Source organism: Myxine glutinosa, chromosome 1 (genome assembly GCF_964187855.1).
Source record: "Myxine glutinosa chromosome 1, kmMyxGlut1.1, whole genome shotgun sequence".
Classification (NCBI taxonomy): domain Eukaryota; kingdom Metazoa; phylum Chordata; class Myxini; order Myxiniformes; family Myxinidae; genus Myxine; species Myxine glutinosa.
Window position 1 is genome coordinate 257,903,167 of NC_136261.1, and position 13,499 is coordinate 257,916,665.

General features: G+C 42.4%; 1 protein-coding gene across 2 annotated transcripts in view; it reads right to left on the reverse strand.

The window, feature by feature from the left end:
• Nucleotides 1-557: 557 nt before the first annotated feature.
• The window catches only part of ADCK1 (aarF domain containing kinase 1), a 99,614-nt gene continuing 86,672 nt past the window's right edge, over nucleotides 558-13,499 (reverse strand). For both annotated transcript variants that reach the window (XM_068130668.2, XM_078786230.1), the window contains exon 10: nucleotides 558-1,833. In XM_068130668.2, the coding sequence (XP_067986769.2) occupies nucleotides 1,659-1,833 (175 nt within the window). In that variant the 3' untranslated portion in view covers nucleotides 558-1,658. The remainder of the gene's footprint in view (nucleotides 1,834-13,499) is intronic.

Sequence of the window (13,499 nt, forward strand, 5' to 3'; positions counted from 1 at the left end):
GGTTGACGGCAACAGGATTGTTTTTCAAATTGAAGTTTCCCTACCATGCTGTCAATAATGTACATGAGATGACAATCAGGGGTCGGTAGTTTGTGATGCTTTAATTGTCTCCTGAAAAGCGAAGATGTTGACAATTTCTAAACCTATCTGGTGGATTACCTTTCTTGTGGTGGCAGAAAGTCCTTCTGTATTAAGCTTAGCACTAGATAGGTGTCCCCCTGGGTATACCCGTCCAAACAGAATGGGCATACCCAGGGGTACACCTATCTAGGTTTGAAAGACGTTTATGTCCGGTACTTTGCTGTTAATAATGGCTTGATTGCATGAGACGAAGGCAATGTCACCCTGGTAAAGGTACTTTCCATTTTGGTGGTGTACGACAAGATGGTCAGTGTCTATGTCCCCAATGTCACGTGGTCAAACAGGTTGATGATTGACCAAATTGACTGCCACTGCTGGAGATGTAAATGTTTGCCATTTCACATGCCTCCATACCTTAACCCTTAACACGAATTACAATGACATTGGTAGACGGTGGACAAACACCAATATTGGATTTGAACCTTTATTGCCAGCTTCATGTAAATGTCAGGTAAGATTGGACCCTTAACAAGGCAAACTCCAAATAACTTTGCCAAAGTAATGTGCTTCTTAAAAAAAAAAAAAAAAAAAAAAAAAAAAAATTTGCTATTTAAATTCCATTTTCTTTTATTTGCTATTATTTTACAGAACTCATGGGTTGACAGGATGGCCTGGATGTATGCACAATTGCCTATAAACTGTCTAGCCTAGGTTTGAATCCCGACCCAGCTATAAACTGTCATCCCAGTGCTTCACAGGCAGGTGATTCATCAATGTGCGTACCCTGTTCCTTGGATGGATGCTAAGCGGCTATCCCATCTGCTAGCATTCGTTGGTGGACATTAAAGATGCCATGGTGTCCTTCCTGCAGAGCGAGCGAGCTATCGCTAGCACCATGGTCAAATGACAAATTCCTGCCCTAACCAGCAGAAGACATTGCATCAGCAGCACAGCCACACCATCACCCAATGATGTACACTGCAGCCTGCATACTGTATATATTGGATCTGTACATAAAGGATGTCCCCCACATTCCTCTTAAACTCCGTTGTATGCACCAGTTTAACCCATATACCATATTCTCGATACCCTCTCCATCCCCACCCTCCCCGCTCCCCACTTCACCACATGGATATGTGATAAACCGATGGCCCCTCATGGTTTTCTCAACTAATTCACTTTCATCATTCAACAATCAATTCATTTTTCACAAGGAAATACCCAAATGTAATGGTTTACTCAATAAATAAATTTAAACACCTTTGGTTAAAGTTCTCATGCTTCCGAGAAAACACAGAATTAAGTACAAATATAGTTCGTCACAAATGGGCTCATCGACAAAATGGACATAAGTTCCATATTTCCAAACACCACTCTAATTTTGATAAGCGCTTAAGGTCAAAGAGTAGTTAAATAAATTATTCTGAACAAATAAAATCAGCATTTGACAAGGTTTTACGATAAATCCCAACTTGCTGCATCGAGAGCTAGCCACAAAGAGGACAACATTTACATTTGAAACAAAATTTGAGAAACAAAATAAAAATCCTGAAAAGCAATTGGCTACTCAGTCACGTTCACCCTTGTGCTGTCGCAAGTCCACGGCAGAGCGTTTTGTGCAGCCAGAGAACCAGCGGACAGCTCTGCAGCCACAGAAGCGCCTCAAAGATTTGGATTTGGCTGAGAGAGAGTACCGTTTGGAGAGAAATCCTCAACCTTTGCAGCCAATAATCTGCCTCACGAAGGTCATTGCTGCAACAAAAAAAAAAAAAATTTTTTTTTAACTATTCGCCAAACAGCAGCTTAACAACACTTCTCGTTAATCAAAGAGCTCAACAAAAATAAACCTTTAGAAGGTCCACTTATTTCTGACAGGATTGGTCACAATATCTTGAGGTGACTGTTAGGTGGTGTATTGGTACATTATGAGGTTAATGCTCAATACACATAAGATCTGATAGAGAACGTATTGTGCATTATACATGACTGTGTAATGTTTGTTGAGGTGAGATGTTTATTCTAAAAGTAAATTTTGTAAAAGAGTAACCACTTATAATGTCAACATTAGTCTTTAACTTGTGTCGAAAGATCATTTCCGGTTAGTTCCAGATATAGAATTGTCTGGCAAATGTGAGCGGCTTGCAGAGCGAGCGACTTTCATGAATGTTCTCTGAGGATATATACAGTAAATGGAGAAGTGGAATGAGGAGGGGAGGAAGTTAGTCAGTCCTGAGTTGCTTTGTAGCGTACTGTGCTATGTCGTGCTCGGTTGGGGTTTGATTTGTTTTATTTTGCTTTGTCAAGACAACAAGTGCAAGTTTGGAAGACAACAAATGCAACTTTAAATGTGGATGTGAGTCCTATAAAAATGAACCTAAAATGAATTTCAGATTTCAGGCCAACAGACGTGACCAATGCACAAATGTTTACCAAGTTGCGGCGTTAATCATAGAGGATCACCAAGTGACGGTCACAGAAATATTCACAGAACTTAGAATTTCTGAAGAAAGAACTTCGACAAGATATAGATGACAAGATATTCGAGTCCAACGTTGTCGCTGTGCACATAAGCCTGGTGTTGGCTTAGCAGTTAAGGTATCTGGCTTAAGATCTTAGGGGTCTTGACTCTGAGCCCCTGTCGTGACGTTAAATAACACCAGGTGGGTTGACTCAGCTTGTCATCCTTCCGAGGTTGGCAAAATGAGTACCGGCTTACTGGTACAAGAGGGCACTGCCATGCTTCCAAAAAACAAAAAATGATGCAACCAGCTGCCATGGGCTGCATACAAAACAACGACTGTGCACATGGTCCAAATTCCTCAGCTGCATTTTCACCATCATCCACAGACACTTGGGCATGTCCAAAGACTCTGCAAGATGGGTCCACCGAAACCTGAGCACTCACCATTAACGGGCAATGGCTGGCATATTATTCCAACCTTCCCAAACTGCCGGAGGCAGATCCAGTTGACATTATAGCTTCTCTAACAACTGGTGATGAAACATGGTTTCACAACTGAGATCCTGAAATCAATTAACTCAACCATCAGTTGGTAAGATCATGGCCTCAATCATTTGTCATTCAAACAGAATCCTGCTAATTGACTAGAAACCTCAAAAAAAATGCAATGAAAGAGGAATATTACACCATTTGCGTACGACCAAGGACAACCACCAAAGGATGATGCGCTCCTCCACAATAATGCACCTGCAGACAAGGCCCAAGTCTTGGGTCCAAAAGGATGGTGCAGTGGTTGAACACACGTATAATCTACTCGGGTTATATTCTTGGCCCAACTATAAACTGTCAAATTGGTGCTTGGCAGGCAGGTTGTTGCATCACAAAATGCATGGAAAGATCACAGACAGCCAGCAAAAGTTAGTGGATGTTAGAGATTCCATGGCGCCGTTCGCAAATAGACAAGTTATCACCGACTTGCTGACCAAATTCTAAATGACTGCTCTGATTAACCACCGAGAAGGCTCAATTCCTTTACCCCCATTCTCTTAATTTACCCCTCCCCACCATCCATTTCTCTTCCGCTTGTGTAGCAAATAGATGGCTCCGAGATCATGATGAACCGTCCTTCTGAGTTGTTGCTAAGGAGGCTTGCAATTGTTAATATCCAGTGAGTAAACACAGTTGTTGTTCATCCAAGGAGAAGAAAATAAAAATAATGCCCTCTGCTGGTTAGGGAGGAATTTGGGCTTGGTGTCGGCGATAAAAACATTGCCTCAAAAAGAGAACCATGACAATTACAACTACATATGGGCAGGGTACAGCCCGAAGTGGAGATCGGTTTCTGAGGTTTGGGACATGGAATGTAGGGACAATGACAGGGAGATCAGGAGAAGTGGTGGATGTATTGGTCAGAAGAAGAGTGGACATATGTTGTGTGCAAGAGACGAGATGGAAGGGAAGTGGTGTGAGAATGGTGAAGGGTAGGCAGGGACAGAAATACAAGTTTGTGTGGCAAGGGTGCCTGGAGGGCGTGAATGGTGTTGGTGTCCTGTTTTCTGAGGAGTTTGTAGACAGTGTGGTGAGTGTGACGAGAGTGAGTGATAGGTTGATGATGGTGAAAATGATGATTGGAAAGCTCTTGGTGAACGTCATCTCGGGATATGCTCCGCAGGTTGGTCGGAGCGATGAAGAGAAGGACAAGTTCTGGTGTGCGATAGAGAAGCTGATGGAAAACATGAAAGATGAGGAAGTTGTTGTGGTAGGAGGAGATCTAAATGGACATGTGGGAAGGAGTATGGATGGTTTTGAGGGAGTTCATGGGGGTTAGGGATATGGTGTGAGAAATGGAGAAGGTGAAAGGATTTTGGAGTTTGCTGATGGAGCTGATTTGTTGATTTGTAATACTCAGTTCCAGAAAGAGGATAATAAGCTTGTTACATACACGTCAGGTGGGTCGACAACAACCGTTGACGACCTGATGGTGCGTAGGCGAGATAGGGGGCACCTCCGGGACACAAAGGTGATCCCGGGGGAGGAGGCTGTTTCACAGCACCACTTGGTTGTCTGCGACATAAGGGTGAAAGGTGCGAGGAGAGCTCGGCGGGTGAAGTACCAACCGAGAATGAAGGTGTGGAGGTTGAAAGAGGTGACAGTAAGGGAGGCATTAAAAGAGAGCTGAGTAGGGTAGAGGATGATGTGGTTGAGCTTGAAAGTGGTTGGATGTCAATGAAAGCTAGTCTGTTGGGAGCCGTTGGTGAGGTATGTGGATGGACAAAAGGACCACCGAGGCACTCGGAAACATGGTGGTGGGAAGATGAATTTGGAAAGAGGATTGACGAGAAGAGGAAGAAGTTCAAGGAGTAGCAGAAGGCGAAGGGTACGGGAGCAGAAACAGCAGAGCATGAAAGTTATAAGGCAGCCAAGAAGGCTGCAAAGAAAGAGGTAGCAAAGGCGCAGGAGGCATGGAGGAAAATGTTCCGAGAACGCTTGGATTCGGAAGAGGGTCAGAGAGCAGTATTCAGGATTGCAAAGCAGATAGAGAAAGAGAGGTGTGATGTGATGGGGGTGAGTTGCTTGAAGGATGAAGTTGGACAAATCGTTGTGGACCCAGATGGAATTAAAGGAAGATGGAAAATATATATGGAAATGCTGTTGAATACAGAGAATGAATGGGATGGCAACATAGAGAGTAACCCAGTTTTAGGACCGGCAGAGAAGATAACTGACAAGGAAGTTGAGGAAGCGATAAAAGCAATGAAGAGTAGAAAAGCGGGAGGGCCGACGGGAGTTGTGGGAGATATGTTGAAGGCAGCATGAAGTTGGGGTGTGAAGAGAATGACAGAGATCTGTAATCTGGCGGTGAAAGAAGGCCGCATTCCAGTGGATTGGGAACTGAGTACCCTCGTCCCTCTATACAAGGGGAAAGGTGACCCTCGAGTGTGGCTCGTACCGAGCGATAAAGTTATTGGAGCATGGAATGAAGGTATTGGAAAGGGTGTTGGAGAGGAGGATAAGGAAGAAAGTGAAGATCGAGGAAATGCAGTTTGGATTTATGCCAGGAAGAGGAACGACAGACGCGCTATTTATTGTGAGGCAGTTGCAGGAGAAGTACAGGGAGAAGAGGAAGAAGTTGTTTCTTGGGTTTGTTGATCTGGAGAAAGCATTCGATAGGGTACCACGCAAAGTATTGACATGGGCAATGAGGAAGTTAGGAGTGGAAGAATGGTTGATCAGAGTAGTGATGGCAATGTACAAAAGAGCGCACACAGCTGTAAGGACGAAGGACGGGAACAGTGGTGAGTTTGAGGTGAAGGTGGGAGTGCATCAGGGGTCGGTACTAAGTCCACTACTATTTGTAGCTGTGATGAAGGTGCTGGCTCAGAACGTAAAGGAGGGTTTACCGTGGGAGTTGTTGTATGCAGATGATCTGGTGTTGATTGCGGAAAGTATGGATGGACTGAAGGAAAAGATGAACAAGTGGAAGGAATGTATGGAGACAAAAGGTCTGAAGGTGAATATCGGAAAGACGAAGGTGATGGCAAGTGGTAAAGCATGTGGTGAGGTGGAAAGAACTGGGAAGTGGCCCTGTGCTGTGTGCAGGAAGGGTGTCGGAGTGAACTCCATTCAATGTACAATGTGCGCTGAGTGGGTTCATCAAAAATGTCGTGGTCTGAGAGGGTCATTAACCAGTGTGGCAGCTACATTCAAATGTAAGGTGTGCACAGAGGGAGCTGCAGATGGAGGAAATGTTGAGTTGGATCTTGGAGACGGTGTGAAGCTGGAAGGTGTGAAAACATTTTGCTACCTCGGAGACATGCTGAATGGAGAAGGTGGATCAGACTCGGCAACAGTTGCGAGAGTGAGATGTGCATGGAAGAAGTTTCGGGAACTGAGTGGCGTGCTGATGAGGAGGGGAGTGTCGTTGAAGCTGAAGGGAACGGTGTGTGCTGCATGTGTGAGAAGTGTTATGATTTATGGGAGCGAGACATGGGTAATGAATGTAGAGCGGTGTGGAAGTGTAATTCAGTGTAACTTATTGATTGGCACTGGTAACTTATTGATTAAGACTGGTAACGAAGCTGATACATTTTACCTGCAACCTCTGTGAAAGCCGAGTTCGTAAATGAGTGTCAGGAATGTGCCCGAACATGGTAATCTCTTGTCCACCTGGTCACAGCCCCAGGCTGGAGCACCCTCCTACTGTGTAAATGGAAATCACAGCAGGAGGGGAGCGAGTTGATGCCAGGGCTTGGTGCAATACATGACCTCGGGGCATCAGCGGAAGAAGGATTAACGTTTCAGCGGACAGAGGATTAAGTCCAGTTCGTCCATATAAACTAGAGCAAACGTGGAGTCGACAGGACTTGCTACGTGAAGCGCTGACCGAACGGGAGTGTCGGATGAACGAGAAGGACCAGCGAAAAGAGTTAACCTGATCCATTATATTATGCGGTATCATTTTGGTAATTGGATGAAGTGAATACAGTTTAATAAACTAGACCTTTTGTAACCTGTGTCCGGTCGTTGGAGTCCTGTGAGTCCCCCAGTACAAATTCCCTGACAATCTTGGAGGCACCGCTGACATCAATTGTACACACAAACAAGTCTTCTTTAAAAGGTGAGTGTGTCTTGTTTGGTCCAATATGATTTACGAACTTGGAAGTTATGGGTACATACATGGGGGAGCAGGTGGACTGGGGCTTCTTTGCGCACCGATGCCGCGATATAGGTGGCGTGAGCCATCACGAATGGGATTTCGATAAACGACTGTAGCAATTTATTCGTTTTTTTCTAAATGATTTCTGTAAATACGTATTTTTGCGCTGGTTATTAAAGGGCCTTACTGTAACCTGGAAGCAAACGAAGCAAGTGTGCACCTTGCGACCGCTTGCTTCCAGGACGTGTAAGGCCGGTACACTCGTTTACCCACCCGCACACGGATAAAGTACTACTTTTTTTTTTTTTTTTGCACTTGTTCGAAGCACTTGACTTGATCGGCGCTCGGCGAGCGACAGGGAACCGGGAAACGGAATTATATTTATATATATATATATTTCCAATATGGTACACCGGCCACAACGATTTTAGCGATTATCCGAGTTTTTTTTAACGATTTCTGTAAATACGTATTTTTCCTGCGCTGTGTAATTCTTCTGACACGCGCCACGAAGAAACGCACCACTGATGTGCATGAAGCGACTTGTTTGCCGGTTCGGTAAGGTCCGTCCGTACACGTGTACAATCGTGTACACCCGTTTTAAATAAATATTTTTTTTCAGTTTTCCCGCCATGCCTATAAATTCATGACAGACAACCCCCCCTCATGCCGGTCCAGAATTATGATGAAAGCTGGCGATTGAGAAAAAAAAAATTGCATCAAATTTTGTCCAGGTCCATCAAGAAGCCTTTGAGACATGCTTCACGGTTGAATAAAAAACCACCGTTTAGAGTACTTCTTTTTTTGTTCAAAGCACTCGACTTGGAGCCAGCGACTTGCTCGGCGGGGGATATAATTTTAGATATATATATAGTACGGGCATGCCCTAGTGAGAGATAATTACAGGAAATGGTGTTTGTGAGTAACAACCACCCTCTGGTCGAGGCTCATAGAAGGGGTGATGCTTACTGATTCGGCACGCTTACAATAGGTGTTAATGGTGGGATGTCAGAGGTTTTGGTGTGGGTTAATGTTCACACTGTTTTGGAAAATAATGCTCGATGCAACATGATCCTAAAAAAAAAAAAAAAAAGAACCCAGCCCTACATCGAAAGATCAGGAAGGGAAGGAATGGAAAATTTGTCAAGGTTTGAAATTAATCGGACAAGGGGGTCCCAAGGTATGGTCACCGTACTCGCAAGCCGTTCGTTTTGGCTCTGCGGATGGACCGAACCATTGCATGTAAATAGAAGGGGGGTTCTGTGGTCGTTCGTTTTGGCTTTGCGAATGGACCAAACCATTCCATGCAAATAGGAGGGTGGTTCTGTGGTCGTTCGTTTTGGCTTTGCGAATGGACCAAACCATTCCATGCAAATAGGAGGGTGGTTCTGTGGTCGTTACTGCCACGTGGTTTCAAAGTTTTGTTGTTGGAACTTGCTGTTGGAACTTGTTGTTGGAACTTGTTGGAACTTGTTGTTGGAACTTGTTGTTGGAACTTGCTGTTGGAACTTGTTGTTGGAACTTGTTGTTGGAACTTGTTGTTGGAACTTGCTGTTGGAACTTGTTGTTGGAACTTGTTGGAACTTGCTGTTGGAACTTGTTGTTGGAACTTGCTGTTGGAACTTGTTGTTGGAACTTGTTGGAACTTGTTGTTGGAACTTGTTGTTGGAACTTGTTGGAACTTGTTGTTGGAACTTGTTGTTGGAACTTGCTGTTGGAACTTGCTGTTGGAACTTGCTGTTGGAACTTGTTGGAACTTGTTGTTGGAACTTGCTGTTGGAACTTGTTGTTGGAACTTGTTGTTGGAACTTGCTGTTGGAACTTGTTGTTGGAACTTGTTGTTGGAACTTGTTGTTGGAACTTGTTGTTGGAACTTGCTGTTGGAACTTGTTGTTGGAACTTGTTGTTGGAACTTGCTGTTGGAACTTGTTGTTGGAACTTGTTGGAACTTGCTGTTGGAACTTGTTGTTGGAACTTGCTGTTGGAACTTGCTGTTGGAACTTGTTGTTGGAACTTGTTGGAACTTGTTGTTGGAACTTGCTGTTGGAACTTGTTGTTGGAACTTGTTGTTGGAACTTGTTGTTGGAACTTGTTGTTGGAACTTGTTGTTGGAACTTGTTGTTGGAACTTGCTGTTGGAACTTGTTGTTGGAACTTGTTGTTGGAACTTGTTGTTGGAACTTGTTGTTGGAACTTGTTGTTGGAACTTGTTGTTGGAACTTGCTGTTGGAACTTGTTGTTGGAACTTGCTGTTGGAACTTGCTGTTGGAACTTGTTGTTGGAACTTGTTGTTGGAACTTGCTGTTGGAACTTGTTGTTGGAACTTGTTGGAACTTGTTGTTGGAACTTGCTGTTGGAACTTGCTGTTGGAACTTGTTGGAACTTGTTGTTGGAACTTGTTGTTGGAACTTGCTGTTGGAACTTGTTGTTGGAACTTGTTGTTGGAACTTGTTGTTGGAACTTGTTGGAACTTGTTGTTGCAACTTGCTGTTGGAACTTGCTGTTGGAACTTGTTGGAACTTGTTGTTGGAACTTGTTGTTGGAACTTGTTGTTGGAATGAATGGGAACATTCAAATGTTGGGTTTTGCTAACGTTTCCACAACGTCGCTACAACGTTTCACTTTCGTTGTTGCAACGTTTTGCTCCAACGTTTTGGGGACATTCGAATGTCAAGTGAATCGAATGAGAATTCAGGAATTATTTCATTATTAACGATTAATGAAGTACTTATTTAATTAATTACATTTCTTATTACATTACAGTAATTACATTAGGGTAATTACCTGAGGTAATTACAGTAATTACAGTTCCGGTAATTACAGTAATTACAGTAATCATTACAGTAATTGCAGTAATCTTATTACAGTAATTACATTACATTAACTCAGGCACCTTTTGAGTAAGGAAGCTGATATTTGGACATGACACTGACCAAGTGATGTGGCTGTCAAGGAAATATTGATTTATTGATTAATCATTTAATAAATTAACTCGTTGATTTATAAATGACTTATTTAATTAAAATTCCTCAGAGATACATCTTCGGATGAGATACTTGCAGATTGGTTATGCTATGAGCCAATTGATTAAGGAAAATATTTTGTGATGGCCATATTGGCAATTTCGTGGCCATATTCGTGGCAACTCAGTTAGTGCCACTGCACCTTTAAAATGCATCCCTGCGTTCATTTTTCGATCGATTGAGTTGAAATTTTGAACAATCGGATCTGGACTGTCGTTGTTAACGACTCTAGCACGCACTCGTCCAATCAGGATGGAGCGGTATGGTCCCCGGATCATCACTGCCCGCAGTTTTAATTAATTTTACTTTTTCTCTTGGGCATATAATTTTGAAGACATGCATGTCATGATAGAGGAAATGTTTGTTCTGTTAAACGGAATAAATGTTGTTTATTTGTGTGGGTGTGTATTTTTGTGTATTTGGATATATTTTCACGACTAATTCCAGTTATCGTCCTGCAAAAGGTCTGCTCGTTCTTTTCCTTTGAGTCGTAAATTCCTGTTGAATTCTCATTAAAAAGCGGAATTAAGTACGCTGTGTGATGATGGAGATCCTTGATGACGAATCAGGAATAGTGAATGAGCAGACAAATATCACGGATGGTACACCAGATAGGGAAAATGTAGATGAAACCCCTTTTGCTCAGGTGCTGTGTAGCGCTGCACAAAGATCCATATGAGCGGGGCCTGGGTGCTGTGTAATTAGTACACAAAGAACCAATTACTAGGGTGCTGAATAAACACAAAGATCCATTTTTGGAGCTGGTTCTCCCGGTGCTGTGATTTATTCAAAGAACCAAAATCTTGTAAGAATTAAGATATGATTTGTCGACATCATAAATACTTTAATATATGTAACGATTTTTGTAACGATCATCCTGCAAAAGGTCTGCTCGTTCTTTTCCTTTGAGTCGTAAAATCCTGTTGAATTCTCATTAGAATGCGGAATTAAGTACGCTGTGTGATGATGGAGATCCTTGATGACGAATCAGGAATAGTGAATGAGCAAACAAATATCACGGATGCTGCGGCTGGAGCAGGGGAAGCGATTTTTGAATTGTTCAGTGATTATTCGATATTGTTATGACTTATTGTCAATAGGTATACTAAGTGGCCATGAGGTAGCCTGTTGCTATGTACAGTTTTATTCTATTGTTGATTATACCACATAGCTGTGGTGATAAAGGAAATGTTCGTTTTAAATAGATGATTATGATAGGACCATGACTATAAAATCATGATGATTATTATGAATGATATCATAGGGTTCAAATGCAGAATGCTGCATGAACTTGGGAAAGAACTTTCAAGCCCTATGGGATAAATTGGGTATTACAAGCGATGGAGTTTCAAAATTTAGCATGATTGAAGAAATTTTACAGTCTTATTTCAGGAGTTTTACGAAATTTATATTGCCAAGAGATTTTGGATACTATTAAAAGAAAAATGATGAGATATTTTTCCCAATGAACTTTAATATCTGCCATCCATTTTGGCTGTCTCACGAATGAAGGATGAGTTGCCTTTAGTGGTTGCAAAGAAAATTTGTGGAGACCAGGCAAAATGGGGAAATATGTCAGATATGACCCTAGGACAGGACGGTGATTCATCAATTGACATGAGGTACGAACCAGAGGTGACGACCGATGAGTCGATCTCAGTCAATGGATGGACCTGTCCTGACATCATTGGGGAAAGGGCTTATGCAAGGAGTCATTCAAAATGATTAATTTGATTTATTGATGAATATTGATGAATTAATTGAAATTGAATAATTGATTGAATTGTTAATTGATTGAATCTAATTGATTGAATTTAATTGCATAAATTGAACTGAATAAATTGAATTGAATATATTGATTGTTTGATTGATGAAAATGCGGTCTCAAGAAAGAAGCTTTGATATCTTTGCGTGATATTAACAATGTGGAGACAACCTGGGAATATTGAGCAAGGTGGTGAGTTTATATACAGATATATATGTGCGGTTACCATTGTGTGATTTCCCCGTCAACAGAGCGGACACCTGAGGATTCACCCATTTCATACTGACCCTCCGGCTCATCTGCAAATACTGATCTGTGAGATTGGATTGTGCAAAAGCCACGGCTGAGGGAGATTCTCTGGAAATCACCGTGTGAACAGGTGGAGAGACCCTTCCTGGAGGTACGAGTGAAGCTTTAGAGGAACAAACTACAACACATCCAACGCTACTTTGATAAAAGGCAGAATGGGAAATGGAGCCTGCAAGAATACACAAGGACAACAAGAGATTCCACAAAAAGGTACTTGTACACATCATATGTACGACCGTTATGGTGCAGAAGCTATAAGGCAGGTCGAGAATTGGTATTTGTGGACAAAGGGACATGATGAGGAGTTTCCAAGAGATGGTACATTTGAGCGAAGTCGATTGGAAAGATTGGAACAAAGATTGAAAGCCAGGAAGAGACAGAATCTAACGGTAGACTGGCTTGCATTCCATCTTTGGGATGGTGAATCCAGACAACGGGAACAGCAAGAACGGATAACGGAACTAGAACTTAAAATAAAAAGGATACAGGATACAGTGGAGGAGACAAATGCACAACTGCCCTCGAAATTAGGAATGAAAGTGACAGTTGTCCCATCTGATTTCCAGTTGTCTCCCCAAAAAGGACGGTACAGAGAATTTTTTCGTGTTTCAGGAGATAACGAGAGATTGCAGTGGCAACTCAGGGATGTAGAGATGCAGCCCAGCAATACAAGTGCACAGGTGCACAGATCAGACAACGACAGAAACCGGTGTTTCGAGTGTGGAAAGATGGGACATTGGAGAAGAAGATGTCCGTATGTCAACAGGAAGACAAGGTCATGGGGCAAACCAAGATCAAGGGTACCAGTGCTTACCGGTACCTCAGACAATGATTAGGCCTTCATTGCTGCAAATCCCAAATGATGATTGGCCTCAACAGATTCGATTACTGGACAAACATGAATAACTGTCGATGATTCTTGTGTCTGAAAAGTTTTCAGAGCAAGAATGATTCATTTTTTCTTTTTTTGCTTGTTAACAAATTAATAATTAATTGATCAAATGCCAAAATTGGATCTTCTATTTTGGGCACAGCAATTTTAAATTTACAAAGTTTGGAACAATTGCGTTGCAATTTTTTGGCAAACCAAGTGACAAGAGTCACATGATGATCAGGTGGGAATTTCGGACTATTGTTCCGCACGATTGATAGGTCAATGGTCGACTGACATGCAAATGGGTGTGTAGTCAAAATTTGGATAGAT